Source organism: Pongo abelii, chromosome 11 (genome assembly GCF_028885655.2).
Source record: "Pongo abelii isolate AG06213 chromosome 11, NHGRI_mPonAbe1-v2.0_pri, whole genome shotgun sequence".
NCBI classification, from domain to species: Eukaryota; Metazoa; Chordata; class Mammalia; order Primates; family Hominidae; genus Pongo; species Pongo abelii.
In genome coordinates this window covers 85,459,493-85,477,235 of record NC_071996.2, presented here as the reverse complement: position 1 = coordinate 85,477,235, position 17,743 = coordinate 85,459,493, and the positions used below count along the sequence as shown (strand labels likewise).

The 17,743-nt window shown below is 39.0% G+C and overlaps 1 protein-coding gene across 2 annotated transcripts in view; it reads right to left on the bottom strand.

Annotated features, from left to right (window-relative positions):
- Window positions 1–614: 614 nt before the first annotated feature.
- The window catches only part of DNAJC10 (DnaJ heat shock protein family (Hsp40) member C10), a 64,805-nt gene continuing 47,676 nt past the window's right edge, over window positions 615–17,743 (bottom strand). The window contains 3 exon segments of one of the 2 annotated variants that reach the window (NM_001133268.1): window positions 615–2,115; window positions 3,802–3,906; window positions 16,412–16,531. In NM_001133268.1, coding sequence (NP_001126740.1) covers window positions 2,104–2,115; window positions 3,802–3,906; window positions 16,412–16,531 — 237 coding nt within the window. In that variant the 3' untranslated portion in view covers window positions 615–2,103. 2 annotated transcript variants of the gene reach the window in all.

Below are 17,743 nucleotides of genomic sequence, written 5' to 3'. Positions count from 1 at the left end.
TACTGTTACGACTGTATAAGGTAACTTGATGTATGTCACTTTATGATACGTATTTCTTAACGTGACTCCCGGGGGCCCTGGCTTAGAGCTGATTCCAAAGGCACATAGCTTAGGTCAAATTATAGGAAACATAACATTTACTATTTTATTTACTGCCTAAAATGTTTCTCAACTCACAAGTGTAGGAAACATTTATAGGTAGTAATGTAAGTACCTTATGAGCTCAGTGACAAAACAGTGAATTACAGACAGTTGGGAGATGGGGACCATGTCTTAGATTCCTTTTGTACACTCCTCAGTGTCCAGTGTGGTGATATGCACATAATCAGTATATTTTAGTAAGTATTTACCCAAGTAAGACTTCTTTAGGCATTCCATTTTGGGATTCTTGTAGAAACAAGCCAATTTTGTAGAACTCCTAGGCTTTAAACATTTGAGAATGAAAGGCTCTTGCCATTACTTATCATAATTCAAAAAGCTGGTGTTAAGTGTGACAAGTGGTGACTGTTCCATATATGCCCACAGGCATACAGAAGAATCCAGACAGAGTTGAGTATATAGTAGAGAAAAAGATGGGAGAATATGAAGAACAAAGTCTATTTTAACATTAATTATGGCTATAATAACCTTTATGAGGAAATATTGGTGAGCAGGATAAAGTGATATTGAAAAGAAAAAAAGGAAAACTCTTCAAAACACAATAAAGCATATTCTAACAGGTTTTTGAAAAAAATTGCAAGCCTTTTAATTCATTGACCTCTTTTGACTGATTGGAATTTTTACCATTCTGTACACTCCAAATTATAACTAAACAACTACATGTTACTGACAAATTTGTGATTCTTTGAGTCTAAACACAGAAACTAAAAGATCCCTTTCCTAGATTTATATACTTGATTTTCTTATAAAAATAACTTCAGTTATTATGTCAATATTTATCTGAAAAAGGCAGCCCTCTGACAGTAAACTAGTAACTGGAAAACTACAGTATCATTATGAGCTACAGTAAAACAACCTGTAAAGTAATTTTTCCTATTTGAATAATAAATAGACTAGACAGGAGAGAAAAACCAAAACTATGAAAGAAAAACCCAATGTAAATAAGGATACAGGTGAAAACAAAGTTCAGAAGGCAAATATGCAAATATCAGATGCCTCAAAAATCAACTATCAGTGGGAAAATTTCTATGAAAGCAATTTCAGAAAATACATGAACACATATATCTTTAAAATATAGAACTCTAAATACTTGATAACATATTTAGGATACTCTACAATGCCCAGTTAATTGCTATATATTTTTTTCCCTTCAGGTTTTCCTGGATGATACAGCAATCTAAAGAATTTGTGCACTTACTGTTGCTCAAATTTGTGTACTTACTGTGTGCACATATACTGCTGCACTGTTTCTCAGCTGTGAAAAATTAAAAGCATTTTTTCAACCTTTGAGAAGGAAAGAAAACAATGAAGAATCTCTTCATGATAATATAGCATAACAGGGTTTGTTTACTGTGCCGCATCATGGGTGTTTTTAAAATGAAATATAAATATATGGTCAGGGATAGCATTTTTAGGAGAACAAGTGACCAAAAACTAAGTTACCTCTTTTCAGGCCAGCCAAAAAACGTGAAGGGAAAGTGGACTTTATACAACTTAGACATTTATGTAGATAATAGCACAGCAGACTCATGTTCAAGTCAGCCACCTGAAACATCATAAGTCCGTAGAGGGGGACAGCAATCTATGGTCCATGGACTGAATCTGGCCTACTTTTGTATGGCTCTGAGCTAAGAATCATTTTAATATTTTTTAAAGAGTTGTTAAAAGCAAATAACAGAGAAGAATACATGATGACTCTATTCTTGTTCTCATGTGTGAACCACATATAGCCTGCAAAGTCTAAAATATTTATAAACCAGTCCTTTACAGAAAAAGTTTGCAGACCCTTCTTTTACACCAGTGCTGTAGATAATTCTGGCAGTACAACTGCAAGTCTAAGATAATGTTCATTCATTCCCATCATAAATGTAACATTCTAAATAGGTGTCTTCTGATGTCATCTGTCAGAATTTCTTTTAAACTTTTTCTTCATCTTCAACATTATCAAAGTTCATCCTATAATAATAATGTAAAGGCAATAGAGAAAGGAGAAAATATGAGTTGGTAATGTTAAAAATAAGGTGAAATACCACAAACCAATATTTTACTTTTTCAGAAATAATATTCTTACTTAATGGATCATGACATGAAATATACTTTGCCAAAATATAACAATAAAAAAGAAAAGAATATCTCCTAGTTCTTAACTGCCCACAGCAGATATTACTAACTATATAGATTTACATAATTTCAAGCATATTGGGTATGCTCTTTAACTTAATTTCAGGTATGATATTCTAGATTATGACAATTTTTAAATTTTAAATATTTAACAAGATAAAAGTTATACCTTTCAAAATAAAATATCTTGAGAAAACTAATATAGCAGAACACTAGAAAAACATGTTTGTTCAGTGGAACCAAGAAAATACAGACTCATAACTCTTTCCTACCTTTCAGATTTGTAAAAAATATTCTTGAGGTAGGTTGTAAGGCTTTGTCTATTGGGGTCTGCAGTTTGAACTGGATTACAGTAGAACCTATTGTCTAACATGGTGCTATAAAGCCAGACTTCTCTAGCCCTTTCCAGAAGCTGAGCTATTTTGTTCTCCTTTCGCCTCATAGGGAAAGAATCCGAGATACCTTATGTGATTGTATTAAATTCCATTTTAAAAGCACTACAACAGTCATAGACTCTTTGTTCTGTTTTTAAGTATGATCTACAGTAACACAGATTTGAAAAAGGTAAAACTGAACTGCCTTCTGAAGAGTAACAGGAAAAAGGTTGTGCTGCTTCTTGACAGATTAAAGATTCAAAGAGGGGCCAACACAAATATGGGTTTCAATACGTTCTGATTACACCAAGAACAAAAGAAAATTTGCTATCCAAAACGTGTTATGAGGCTCCAGTATATTTATTCCTAACAATTCAATGCTTTATTTACATTTGAACAAAATTTAAATTATGGCCACAGTCACTATTTTTTTATGGCTTTGTTGAGATATATTTCACATACCATAAAATTCCCACATTTAAAGGAGTTTAGTGGTTTTTCGTATATTCAGAGTTGTCTAACTGTCATTACAATCTAATTTTAAAACATTTTCCATATTCCCAAAATAAACTCCTTACTACCCATTAGCAGTTACCCCATTTGTGCTCTTTTCTATCCCACTACACTTCAGCCCTAGGCAACCATTAACCTACATTCTGTCTCTATGGATTATTCTAGATATTTTACATCAATAGTATTATATAATATTTGGCGTTTGTGACTGGCTTCATTCACTAAACATTTTCCAGAGTTCATCCATGTTGTAGCATAGGTCAGTACTTCATTCCTTTTATGGCTGAAAATATTCTATTGAATGGATACACCACATTTCATTTATCTGTCAGCTGACAGACATTTGGTTTCATTTTTTTTGCTATTATGAATGATACTGCTATAAATATTTGTATACATGTTTTTGCACGGACCACAGCCACTATTTTTTGTTAAGTGGTTTTACTTGCCCAAAATTTTAAAAGCATTTCAGTGTCTAGGCTACATTTTGATTGTCCTATTTCCTAAAGTAGAATTTTCAGCTATCTTACTATTTTTTGATGCCTCATTTTGCTTGTCTCTGGATGCATGTAATGTATAGGAAAAATAAATTTTGCTAACTTTTGCCAAAGTCAACTCTAGGCTTAGTCCATACCTTATTCCTCTTGCCTTGATTTTGGAGCGTTTCCAATTTTTCATTTATTAAGGCAGCAATTGCTTTTGCATCTCTGATATTTATCTGCTCTTCTTGAAAAGTTCTCTAAAATTAAAAACACTTGTTATCGTTTAAGTATTTAATCAAAACATAACATTTCCACCTAAGAAACTTGATTAAATATGCTTTCAAGTTCTTTTGTTCCAAAACTTGAAGTGTTTGAAATTCAAAGTTATTCTCTTCAAGGAAATAATGCTGCAAAAGTTAACCCATAATGTACCTAAAATAAATACAAATAATAGTGTCATGGAAACATGAAACAATTCTTCGTTAAAAAAAAAAAAAAAAAGCATCACTGACTCCAAAAGCCTCAAAACATCGAAACTGTGCAAGAAGAGATGTTCTCGAATAAAGTTTGAAAGGGCATTCCAAGATGGCTGAGTAGGAACAGCTCCGGTCTGCAGCTCCTAGTGTGATCGACGCAGAAGACAGGTGATTTCTGCACTTCCAACTGAGGTACCTGGTTCTTCTCACTGGGACTGGTTGGACAGTGGGTGCAGCCCACAGCGGGCAAGAAGCCGGGGCAGGGATGGGGGGGTGTTGCCTTACCCGGGAAGTGCAAAGGGTTGGGGGATTTCCCTTTCCTAGCCAAGGGAAACCATGACAGACTACCTGAAAAAACACGACACTCTCACCCAAATACTGCACTTTTCCCAAAGTCTCAGCAATCGGCAGACAAGGAGATTCTCTCCCGTGCCTGGCTCAGCGGGTCCCACACCCATGGAGCCTTGTTCACTGCTAGTGCAGCAGTCTAAGATTGAACTGTGAGGTGGTAGCCTGGCTGGGGAAGGGGTGTCTGCCATTGTGGAAGCTTGAGAAGGTAAACAAAGTGGACAGGGAAGCTCGAACTGGGCAGAGCCCACTGCAGCTCAACAAGGCCTTCGGCCTTTAGACTCCACCTCTGTGGGCAGGGCATAGCTGAACAAAAGGCAGCAGACAACTTCTGCAGACTTAAGCGTCCCTGTCTGACAGCTCTGAAGAGAGTGGTGGTTCTCCCAGCACGGCGTTTGAGCTCTGAGAACGGACAGACTGCCTCTTCAAGTGGGTCCCTGACCCCATGTAGCCCAACTGGGAGACACCTTCCAGTAGGGGTCGACAGACACCTCATATAGGCAGCTGCCCTTCTGGGACAAAGCTTCCAGAGGAAGCATCAGGCAGCAATATTTGCTGTTCTGCAGCCTCCGCTGGTGATACCCAGGCAAACAGGGTCTGGAGTAGACCTCCAGCAAACTCCAACAGACCTGCAGCTGAGGGACCTGTCAGAAGGAAAACTAACAAACAGAAAGGAATAGCATCAACATCAACAAAAAGGTCATCTACACCAAAACCCCATCTGTAGGTCACCAACATCAAAGACCAAAGGTAGATAAAACCACAAAGATAGGGAGAAACCAGAGCAGAAAAGCTAAAAATTCTAAAAATCAGAGTGCCTCTTCTCCTCCAAAGGATCGCAGCTCCTTGCCAGCAACGGAACAAAGCTGGACGGAGAATGACTTTGATGAGTTGACAGAATTAGGCTTCAGAAGGTCGGTAATAACAAACTTCTCTGAGCTAAAGGAGGATGTTTGAACCCATTGCAAGGAAGCTGAAAACCTTGAAAAAAGATTAGACGAATGGCTAACTAGAATAAACAGTGTAGAGAAGAACTTAAAGGACCTGAAGAAGCTGAAAACCATGGCACAAGAACTTGGTGACGCATGCACAAGCTTCAATAGCCCATTCGATCAAGTGGAAGAAAGGGTATCAGTGATTGAAGATCAAATTAATGAAATAAAGCGAGAAGAAAAGTTTAGAGAAAAAAAGAGTAAAAAGAAATGAACAAAACCTCCAAGAAATATGGGACTGTGAAAAGACCAAATCTATGTTTGATTGGTGTACCTGAAAGTGACGGGGAGAATGGAACCAAGTTGGAAAACACTCTTCAGGATATTATCCAGGAGAACTTCCTCAACCTAGCAAGGCAGGCCAACATTCAAATTCAGGAAATACAGAGACCACCACAAAGATACTCCTCAAGACAAGCAACCCCAAGACACATAATTGTCAGATCCACCAAGGTTGAAATGAAGGAAAAAGGTTGAGGGCAGGCAGAGAGAAAGGTCGAGTTACCCTCAAAGGGAAGCCCATCAGACTAACAGCAGATCTCTCAGCAGACACCCTACAAGCCAGAAGAGAGTGGGGGCCAATATTCAACATTCTTAAAAGAATTTTAAACCCAGAATTTCATATCCAGGCAAACAAAGCTTCATAAGTGAAGGAGAAATAAAATCCTTTACAGACAAGCAAATGCTGATTTTGTCACCACCAGGCCTGCCTTACAAGAGCTCCTGAAGGAAGCACTAAACTTGGGAAGAAACAACCGGTACCAGCCATTGCAAAAACATGCCAAATGGTAAAGACCATTGATGCTATGAAGAAACTACATCAATTAACAGGCAAAATAACCAGCTAACATCATAATGACAGGATCAAATTCACACATAACCATATTAACCTTAAATGTAAATGCACCAATTAAAAGACACAGGTTGGCAAATTTGATAAAGAGTCAAGACCCATCAGTGTGCTGTATTCAGGAGACCCATCTCATGTGCAAAGATGCACACAGGCTCAAAATAAAGGGATGGAGGAAGATCTACCAAGCAAATGGAAACCAAAAAAAAAAAAAAAAACAGGGGTTGCAATCCTAGTCTCTGATAAAACAGATTTTAAACCAACAAAGATCAAAAGAGACAAGGCTATTACATAATGGTAAAGAGATCAATTCCACAAGAAGAGCTAACTATCCGAAATATATATGCACCCAATACAGGAGCACCCAGATTCATAAATCAAGTCCTTAGAAACCTACAAAGACACTTAGACTCCCACACAATAATAATGGGAGACTTTAACACCCTAATGTTAATATTAGATCAATGAGACACAAGGTTAACAAGGATATCCAGGACTTGAACTCAGCTCTGCAACAAGCAGACCTAATAGACATCTACAGAACTCTCCACCCCAAATCAACAGAATATACATTCTTCTCAGAACCACACTGCACTTATTCTAAAATTGACAACATAATTGGAAGCAAAACACTCCTCAGCAAATGTAAAAGAACAGAAATCACAACAAATTGTCTCTCAGACCACAGTGCAATCAAATTAGAACTCAGGATTAAGAAACTCACTCAAAACCGCACAACTACATGGAAACTGAACAACTTGCTCCTGAATGACTACTGAGTAAATAACAAAATGAAGGCAGAAATAAAGATGTTCTTTGAAACCAATGGGAACAAAGACACAACGTACCAGAATCTCTGGGACACAGCTAAAGCAGTGTTTAGAGGGAAATTTATAGCACTAAATGCCCACAGGAGAAATGAGGAAAGATCTAAAATCGACACCCTAACATCACAATTAAAAGAACTAGAGAAGCAAGAGCAAATACATTCAAAGGCTAGCAGAAGGCAAGAAATAACTAAGATCAGAGCAGAACTGAAAGGGAGACACAAAAAAACCCTTCAAAAAAAATCAATGAATCTAGGAGCTGGTTTTTTGAAAAGATCAACAAAATTGATAGGCTGCTAGCAAGACTAATAAACAAGAAAAGAGAGACAAATCAAATAGACACAATAAAATATGATAAAGGGGATATCACTACCAATCCCACAGAAATACAAACTACCATCAGAGAATACTACAAACACCTCTACGCAAATAAACTAGAAAAGCTAGAAAAAATGGATAAATTCCTCGACACATACACTCTCCCAAGACTAAACCAGGAAGAAGGCGAATTTCTGAATAGACCAATAACAGGCTCTGAAATTGAGGCAATAATTAATAGCCTATCAACCAAAAAAGTCCAGGATCAGAAGGATTCACAGCTGAATTCTACCAGAGCTACAAAGAGGAGCTGGTACCATTCCTTCTGAAACTATTCCAATCAATAGAAACAGAGGGAATCCTCCCTAACTCATTTTATGAGGCCAACATCATCCTGATAGCAAAGGCTGGCAGAAACACAACAAAAAAAGGGAATTTTAGACCAATATCTCTGATGAACATCGATGCAAAAATCCTCAATATTGACGTGAAAATCCTCAATAAAATACTGGCAAACCGAATCCAACAGCACATCCAAAAGCTTATCCACCACGATAAAGTCAACTTCATCCCTGGGATGCAAGGCTGGTTCAACATAAGCAAATCAAGAAATGTAATCCTTCACATAAATAGAACCAAAGTCAAAAACCACATGATTATCTCAATAGATGCAGAAAAGGCCTTTGACCAAATTCAACAGCCCTTCATGCTAAAAACTCTCAATAAACTAGGTACTGATGGAATGTATCTCAAAATAATAAGAGCTATTCATGACAAACCCACAGCCAATATCATACTGAATGGGCAAAGGCTGGAAGCATTCCCTTTGAAAACCAGCACAAGACAAGGATGCCCTCTCTCACCACTCCTATTCAACATGGTATTGGAAGTTCTGGCCAGGGCAATTAGGCAAGAGAAAGAAATAAAGGGTATTCAATTAGGAAATGAGGAAGTCAAATTGTCCCTGTTTGCAGATAACATGATTGTATATTTAGAAAACCCCATCATCTCAGTCCAAAATCTCCTTAAGCTGATAAGCAACTTCAGCAAAGTCTCAGGATACAAAATCAATGTGCAAAAATCACAAGCATTCCTATACACCATTAACAGACAGAGAGCCAAATCATGAGTGAACTCCCATTCACAATTGCTACAAAGAGAAATTCCTAGGAATCCAACTTACAAGGGATGTGAAGGACGTCTTCAAGGAGAACTACTAACCACTCCTCAATGAAATAAAAGAGGACACAAACAAATGGAAGAATATTCCATGCTCATGGATAGGAAGGATCAATAGCATGAAAATGGCCATACTGCCCAAAGTAATTTATAGATTCAATTTCATCCCCATCAAGCTACCAATGACTTTCCTCATAGAATTGAAAAAAACTACTTTAAATTTCATATGGAACCAAAAAAGAGCCCGTATTGCCAAGACAATCCTAAGCAAAAAGAACAAAGGTGGAGGCATCACAGTACCTTTCTTCAAACTATACTACAAGGCTACAGTAACCGAAACAGCATGGTACTGGTACCAAAACAGATATATAGACCAATGGAACAGAACAGAGCTCTCAGAAATAACACCACACATCTACAACCATCTGATCTTTGACAAACCTGACAAAAACAAGCAATGGGGATACCCTATATATAATAAATGGTGCTGAGAAAACTGGCTAGCCACATGTAGAAAGGTGAAACTGGATCCCTTCCTTACACCTTACACAAAAATTAATTCAAGATGGATTAAAGACCTAAATGTAAGATCTAAAACCATAAAAACCCTAGAAGAAAACCTAGGCAATACCATTCAGGACACAGGCATGGGCAAGGACTTCATGACTAAAACACCAAAAGCAACGGCAACAAAAGCCAAAATAGACAAATGGGATCTAATTAAACTAATTAAACTAATTAAACTTAAGCTCTGCACAGCAAAAGAAACTATCATCAGAGTGAAAGGCAACCTACAGAATGGGAGAAAATTTTGGCAATCTACCCATCTGACAAAGGGCTAATATCCAGAATCTACAAAGAACTCAAACAAATTTACAATAAAAAAAAAACCCATCAAAAAGTGGGCAAAGGATATGAACAGACAATTCTCAAAAGAAGACATCTATGCAGCCAACAGACACATGAAAAAAAGCTCATCATCACTGGTCATCAGAGAAATGCAAATCAAAACCACAATGAGATACTATCTCACACCAGTTAGAATGGCGATCATTAAAAAGTCAGGAAACAACAGATGCTGGAGAGGATGTGGAGAAACAGGAACACTTTTACACTGTTGGTGGGAGTGTTAATTAGTTCAACCATTATGTAAGACAGTGTGGCAAGTCCTCAAGGATCTAGAACTAGAATTACCATTTTACCCAGCAATCCCATTACTGGGTATACACCCAAAGGATTATAAATCATGCTACTATAAAGACACATGCACATGTATCTTTACTGCAGCACTATTCACAATAGCAAAGACGTGGAACCACCCCAAAAGTACATCAATGATAGACTGGATTAAGAAAATGTGGCACATATACACCATGGAATACTATGCAGCCATAAAAAATGATGAGTTCATGTCCTTTGCAGGGACATGAATGTAGCTGGAAATGAATGTAGCTGGAAACCATCATTCTCAGCCAACTATCACAAGGATAGAAAACCAAACACCGCATGTTCTCACTCATAGATGGGAATTGAACAATGAGATCACTTGGACACAGTGGGGGGAACATCACATACTGGGGCCTGTTGGGGAGTTGGGGGCTGGGGGAGGGATAGCATTAGGAGAAATACCTAATGTAAATGATGAGTTGATGGGTGCAGCAAACCAACATGGCACATGTATACCTATGTATCAAACCTGCACATTGTGCACATGTACACTAGAACTTAAAGTATAATTAAAACAAACAAAAAAATGTTTCCAGAGGACCGAACTCATTCCACTCTAATACAATCATTAGCACTGCCCAACCATGACCAACAACAGTAATGGAAAGCAACATGTATCTCCTAGTTTTCATCTGCACACAGCAGGAAGGTGGCTGAAAAGCAAGGGAAGGAACAGGTCAACATATCCTGACCTGCTTATTTGGATCTGGGGCCACCTGTTGTCTTAATCTTGGTGTGAACTCTAATCCCCAACTATGTGCTAGGATTTTGTTTTGTGTGTAACTGTCCACCTGGTTTGTATTTCTCTTTACTCCAACCATTATTCTGCTTTGGCCTTCCTGTCTGGCCTCAATGGCTGAATGCTACCCTTGTCTTTCAATTTGGACAGGGATGTTTGGTTCCTAACTTTGTCCCCTGGACTCCTCTGGACACATGGCAACATCTTTTCAAACAGCTCTGTCTATGGTATGGTTAACTCTTGTAACTGCTCATTAAACTGATGCTTCTCTGATATTATCTGAAGAAGATCCCTATTTATGTCACCCATCTCTCAGCTATTCTGAAAACTGAGAAATAGAGCTGTTGATTCAAAGAAATGAAGACTCAGGCTCTGGTATAAGCTGCCTCTCACCTCCATCAAGTTCTGCTTGCTCTACATTGTTCTTAAGACAGAGACAGATTCTTGACAAATCAAAAACCTTCACTGAAAAATCTAGATGTGTGGCAATTCTAGATTTCTGAAATTCATCATCCAATTTCTTAATTTAGCCCTACTCATCTCAAAATGTAACTACCAATAAATAACATCAGATCTTAACCTAATTCTCCCTCAAAATGTGGGGGGCGCATCGCAACATATTCATACGTATGTACATGGCATTTGAGGTTGAGGCATGGAAAAATATTGAGGCACTGTATGTATGTTATTTGTGCATGAGAATGTAACTCCTTGACTCTAAAAACAGGACAGGGAGTGGAGTGTGTGGTGTTATAAGGAACGCTGAAAACGGCCTCCTGAGAATGCGGTTTGGGCATTTTTACAAGGCCACAGGTGTCTCACGACCAGACCTCAAAAAAGCCATCTAGTGGATATCTGTGGTTTAACAAGCCCTTTCAATAAATACTTGGTGGATGGATGATGCTGGGGTGGACTCTCCTAGAAGAGCTGCCCCCCACTGGCCCTGCTCAGCTGAAATTGTCTGAGAACTCATTCTTGGCATTCACTGAAAGCTATAAGCTCTGCAAGTGGTGCCCTCGACGTGATCACCTTGAAGTTACGCATGAAGGAGGAGAGCTCATCAATTTTAGGGGAATCCCAGTAAGGGACAGTCCTGACTCCCATCAGGAGGACGGGACCCACTCGTAAAATACCAGGGGTTGGGTTATCATGGGTCAGGAAATGACCAAAGAACAGAAAGTATTTTTTAAAACAGTGCAACAGCTACTTAAGGCTATCCAGTGCACTGTAGAGCCTGGAGCTCTACACAAGCTTATGCTTTTAATTGGCAGAAATGCCCTTCATTTCCTGATCAAGGAACCTTAGATTTAGGGTTATGGAAGCAGGTAGGTTGCTGCCTGAAAAGAGGAAATGAGCAAGGTCATTTTACTAATGTTACTATTTTGGCCACCTGGGTGCTGGTACGCTCTGCCTGGTATCCTTTTTATCTGCCAGATCGCCCATTATCTCCACCTGAAAGGAATTTGGAAGATTTAAAGGGAGAGATTCCTCTCTCCGCTCCATTCCCTCCTATGGGGAATAAGGAAGAGATTTTTTCTAGTGAGGAAAAACAGGAACCAGAACAGCACGGGGGTGCTCCTCTCTCTACTTCATTCCCTTCTGTAGGGCATAAGGAGGATATTTTTTCTAGTGAGGATAAGGACGGACCAGAGCCTTTTCCTCCCCCTATAGAAAAGCCATTGCCTTTCTTTCCTCCAACCTTAAAGGGACCTGCATCTGTTGGCCCCGTTCAGCCAACAGCACCTCCCATCCCCCTTAAGGAGATTAGAGGCCGCCCAAGGGACAGTTCTTAGATTATACCCCTGGTCAGTGAACATCTGTATGATTAGGTGGCTGCGTCTCCTCAGCAAACTTCCCTGCTGGAGGGGTGCCTACAGGAGGGAAGGAAAGTGGCTGATTATGATTGTCTTCCTAATATGCAAGTTCTCATTTCCTACTTCCAGCATCAGCCTTCCTGGCCGTGTCTTTTTTCTGCTTCCCTGGAGTATAAGGAAAAGTTAGTTGCATCTTACCAACTCTCCTGCCCCAGGCCTCTGTGGGTAGCAAGAAAGCCAGAGCTATCTGGAATAAAACCTAGGAGGCAGCATGCAACCAACTTTTCCTCACCAAGAAATAAATATAGTTAGTGATTCTGCTTACGTGGTATATAGTATTACTCATTTAAATCTTGCACATGTGAAGGGCATTACTAATGAACCCCTACTAGCTTTGTTTCTTCTAGCACAAGAGCTCCTCGGTCCCGTCATCACCCTCTTTACATCACACATATTCACTCTCATTCTAAGCTACCTGGTCCCTTATCAGAAAAGAATGCTTGAGCTAATGCTCTAGTATGACCATAGATGTGGTCTGCAGATTCTCCTGCTTTTTTGCAAGCTCTCCCTGATCATGATTTTTTTCATCAGAACACCTGGATTCTTAAACAACAGTTTCATTTGACACTTGCTCAAGCTCGCATGATTATTAAAACTTGTCCTGATTGCCAACAGCATTCTCTTTCCCCTTTTTCCTTAAGGCTTGGTGCTAACCTACAAGGTCTGGTGCCTAATGCTATCTGGCAAACTGATATTACTCAGTATCCACCCTTTAGACGTTTTAAATTTCTCCACGTTACTGTGGACACTTATACACTAATACATGCTACCCCTAGACCAGAAAAAAAACTAAAGATGCAATTGGTCATTTATTTGAATCCATTATAACTTTAAACCTTCCACAAACTATAAAAACTGATGAGACCTTGCTATCTTAGTGCTTGATTTGCATATGCATTGCAACTTCAGCACATACAACACAAAACTAGTATTCCTTATACCTCAACTAGTCAAGCCATTGTTAAACAAGCTTATCAAACTCTTAATGTATATCTTAAACAAAAAAGGGGGAATAAGGGGCTCTCTTTTCGAGAACGGGACCTGTTGTTAGAGAATCGACCACAACAATGATGGTGGTGACTTGGAAGGCACCTAACACTACCTGGGGACAGCTAAAGAAATTGGATCAACAGGCATCTATTTGGCTTGCAGCTGTGGAAGCCCCCGCAACCGCAGAGAATTGGTTTCTTATGTATCTGGCGGTTAACTGGGGAAACTTCTGAGAAAGTAAGACAGACATGGATGTTGGGGTGGCTGGTAATTCTTGTCCTTTGCCAAGTGGGATCAGCTCAAGAACATGTTTATTGGAGTCATGTTTTAAATCCCCGTTTTTAATGTTATTACACGGTGGGATGCTGACCTGCCTTTGTCATCTAATGATACTTTTTGGACAGGAGGTTGATGGATGCCCCTGTCTTACCCCTTAACTGAAAATTTGGGATGGATTAAACTTAATTACTACTTGATTTTATTGTCTAGTAATCCTCCTTTGTTTTTCCATAATAGCACATGATAAGTGTGTTACTCTCATTCTTCAGGAGTATCTTTACTACCAGCCCCAAAGGGATACTAAGTTTGCAAACTTGATCTTTATGTCTGCTGTTAGCACTATTCTTACTGAGGTCTCTAGTGAAGCTACACAAGTGCCTGATCTTCCTATATGCTGTCCGAGTAGGGAATGGCGATATAAGTGTGAGGCCATCCAGTGGTCGCCATGCAAACAGCCTGCGCTGCGTCAACAGCTTCTGTTTGATAATGACACCTTACCTGATTAGGGTCCCCATGGTAATCTTATGTCTGCAGATCAGACTATTGGATTTAGGAGTCCCTCCAATAGTTCTATTATCTGGTCAGAGTATGGGCTTTCAGGACCAATATTATAAGTAAAAGGGAAACAAGCTTTAAGCCCTGCTCACACCCAGATTTGGAGATTAGGACTTCCTTTTTTTGAATGGGTTCTTTCCCATGGTGAGTATATTACTAGCGGTGGCAACTATACCCTCTCTTTGCATAATAATGTTACCGACACAGTCTTGATTTGTAGTATGCACCCTTATATACTTTTGTTTAGGCAAGGTGTTCCTAACATAGAGCAGAATCAATCCTTTTATAGTATTAAAGTCTCTTCCAGTAGTTGGTATGCTACGTGCTTCTCTCATCAAAACGTTACATAATTAAATATAACCTGTGTCATGATCTTAAAATGGCGTGCAGAATGGTGGCTGCCTGTAAATTTAACTTGGAGCTAGGAAGAGGATTCCACCCTGCAGCTATTTAGAAAAGCATTGTCTCATACTTGAAAAATAAGATTTCTGGTCACTTCAATTGCCTTTTTAGTCTCAGCTATTATTATATTAGCAACTGCCGCTACTGCAACTGCTTCTCTGACACAATCTATTCACACAGTCTCAGTGATAAGCCACATGGTATATAATGTAACCCATGAATTTCAGGAATAGGTAAATATTGATAAAACTATTTTGTCTCACCTAGAGACCCTTGAAGCCGCTGTTGAATGGCTAGGGGATCAGCAGCAGGCATTCATTACCCGTCAAAATTTACATTGTGATTGGCAATATAATTCTGTGTCACACCTCTGCCATATAATAGCTCCCAATATGCTTGGGAGAGAGTGAAAGCACATCTGCAAGGGGCTTATCATGATTATTTGTCTTCTCAAATTTCCACTCTTCAGTGTAAATTAAAGAAACAACTTGAAGAATAGTCACAGCAACTACAAACAAGTACCCTTCAGCAATTACAAGAAGGTTTTCAGTGGTTAAACCCGAACACTTGGTTGTCTGGGTTAAACATATGCATTTAGGTGATGGCCGTTGTACTTATTCTTTTTTTTATCGTTTGCTAGGCATTTGCAGACGGCTCTGTGCTGCCACCCAACGTATCTATGACCAAGGAAGAACAACAGAAATTTACCTTGCATTGGATGACCAGCATGTGCTAAGAATTAAAGAAGGGGGAGACGTCGGCGGAGCATGGCAATATATTCAAACTTACGTACATGGCATTTGAGGTTGGGGCACGGAAAAATACTGAGGCACTGTGTGTACGTTATTTGTGCATGAGAATGAAACTCCTTGACTCTGAATACAGGACAAGGAGTGGAGTGTGTGGTGTGATAAGGAACGCTGAAAACAGCCTCCTGAGAATGCAGTTTGAGTGCTTTTACAAGGCCACAGATGTCTCACGACCGGACCTCAAGCCATCTAGTGGATGTTTGTGGTTTAACAAACCCTTTCAACAAATACTTGGCGGATGAATGCTGGGGTGGACTCTCTTAGAAGAGCTATCTTGCCCCCGTTCAGCTGGAATTGTCTGAGAACTCATTCTTGGCATTCACTACCAGCTATAAGCTCTGCATAAAAAGTATAAAAATATTTGAAATTATCTATTTTTAATGTTTTACCAGAAAACATTAGTACATGGCAAATACTTTAGTTTATCATTGTTCTTTCCTCCCCACAAAGGAAGCTAATTACTTTGAAACTTATTCAGTAAAAAGTATACTGAATAGAAACATAGTAAGGAAATATTATTCCAAGAAGCAGTGTGTATTATAGAGTATTCTTAGTGACCTCAACAGTCACCATAACCTTTCACAGAAAGTAGAAAACTACCTTGAATTCCAGCACCCAAAGATAATCACGAATAATACTCTTTTTGTCTCTTTCTAGTAGTTTTCCTACTCATTAGTATAAAAATGTTAAGGCAATTGAGTCTGTATCAACCATGAGACAAAAAACCTTTTGAGATCGCTTGGTATACACGTAAATTTTAAAAACTTGGATCAGTAATATGTAATAATATAAAAAAAAACAAGGATCAGAAAATAGAAAAAAAACATTACTCAGACTAAAACACATCTTTTGAGCTTGGCCTACTAAGGGAAGGAACAGAGGAAAGTCAGGACATACCTTTGCTCTTTCGTAGAAATAAAATTTAACAGTTGGATAGGCCCTGATCCCAGCTTTCTGGCATGTCTGAGCATAAGCCTGACAGTCTACTTTTCCAGCTTTCACTTTTCCTTTAATCATCTGAAAAAGAAAAACACAGTTTGCCATTTTCTGTTTGGCATAAACTATTTTGGCAACAACAAAGCAATAGGATATAAAACATTTTGAATCTAAGAATTTATTTAAAAAACTTTAATTCTTCCTACTCAAACAAGATTATTTCCACATTATCCCTTTAAGCCCCTATTCACCTAGCACCACCTCTCCAATAGCAAATAAACCCTCCTTTGCCTCATCAAGAAAACTGAGTGGCTTTATCCTGCAATGTCTCAACTTCTTACTGCCACCCACAACTGGCACATCATACCATAAACATGTTTCTGTTTCTATCTTTTTCTCCTTTCACTGGGGGTGTGCTGTGGTAGGACTCTTTGGGCACTCTTTGTCTTGTGAAGGCTGACTTACTCCACCTGTATTCTCCAGTCCCTCCATGTCAGAACACATATTCTCCAGTGAAGATGTATATAATCACAAAAGGATTCCTTCCTGGATTATGGTTCCTCTGCCATCATGCTTCTCATGCTCTCTCTCTCTTTTTTTTTTTTTTTTCCCCTGAGCAGCAGTCTACTGTTTCACTGCTTCCCATTGTCTGCTTATTTGGCAACATTTTAGTCTGTCTTCTGTGCTTACTGCTCCCTCCACTGAAACTGCTGTAAGTTCACCAGTGACTGCCTGACCAAACTGGGCACTTTTGGGTCTTCTTACTGTGCAACTGATGTTTACTGCTGACCACTCCTTTTTTTTTTTTTTTTTTTAACAATTGGTAATCAATTTATTACCAGTTGACTTTAGCATCTGCAATGGTGACTTCCACCTCAACTCCTGGCTCAATACTGATGGAAGTAATCTGCTTAACAATCTCAGAAGGACTGTGCGAGGCTGACCACTCCTTTCTTTTTTCTTTTTTAGCATTTATCACTATTCTCTCGGCTTTCTTACCCCTCTGACTGTTCTTCCTTTTTCCAGCATGAGGATCTCCTTTACCTGTCCCTCAAGTTATAATATCCAATCAGAGTTCCATCTTTGATCAACAATCTTTTCACTGTGAACAGTTGCCCAAGGTGGTTTTACGTATCTATATGCTGATGTACCCCAATCACTCTCTTCGATTTCATATCTAACCACGCATTGGCCTGCTTTGGGTGAATGCCGCATAAGCACCCAAACACAGCATGTCCCCTGAACCCACTCTTCCTCCTGTCCTATTAATTCAGTTCAAGCCAGAAATTAGGC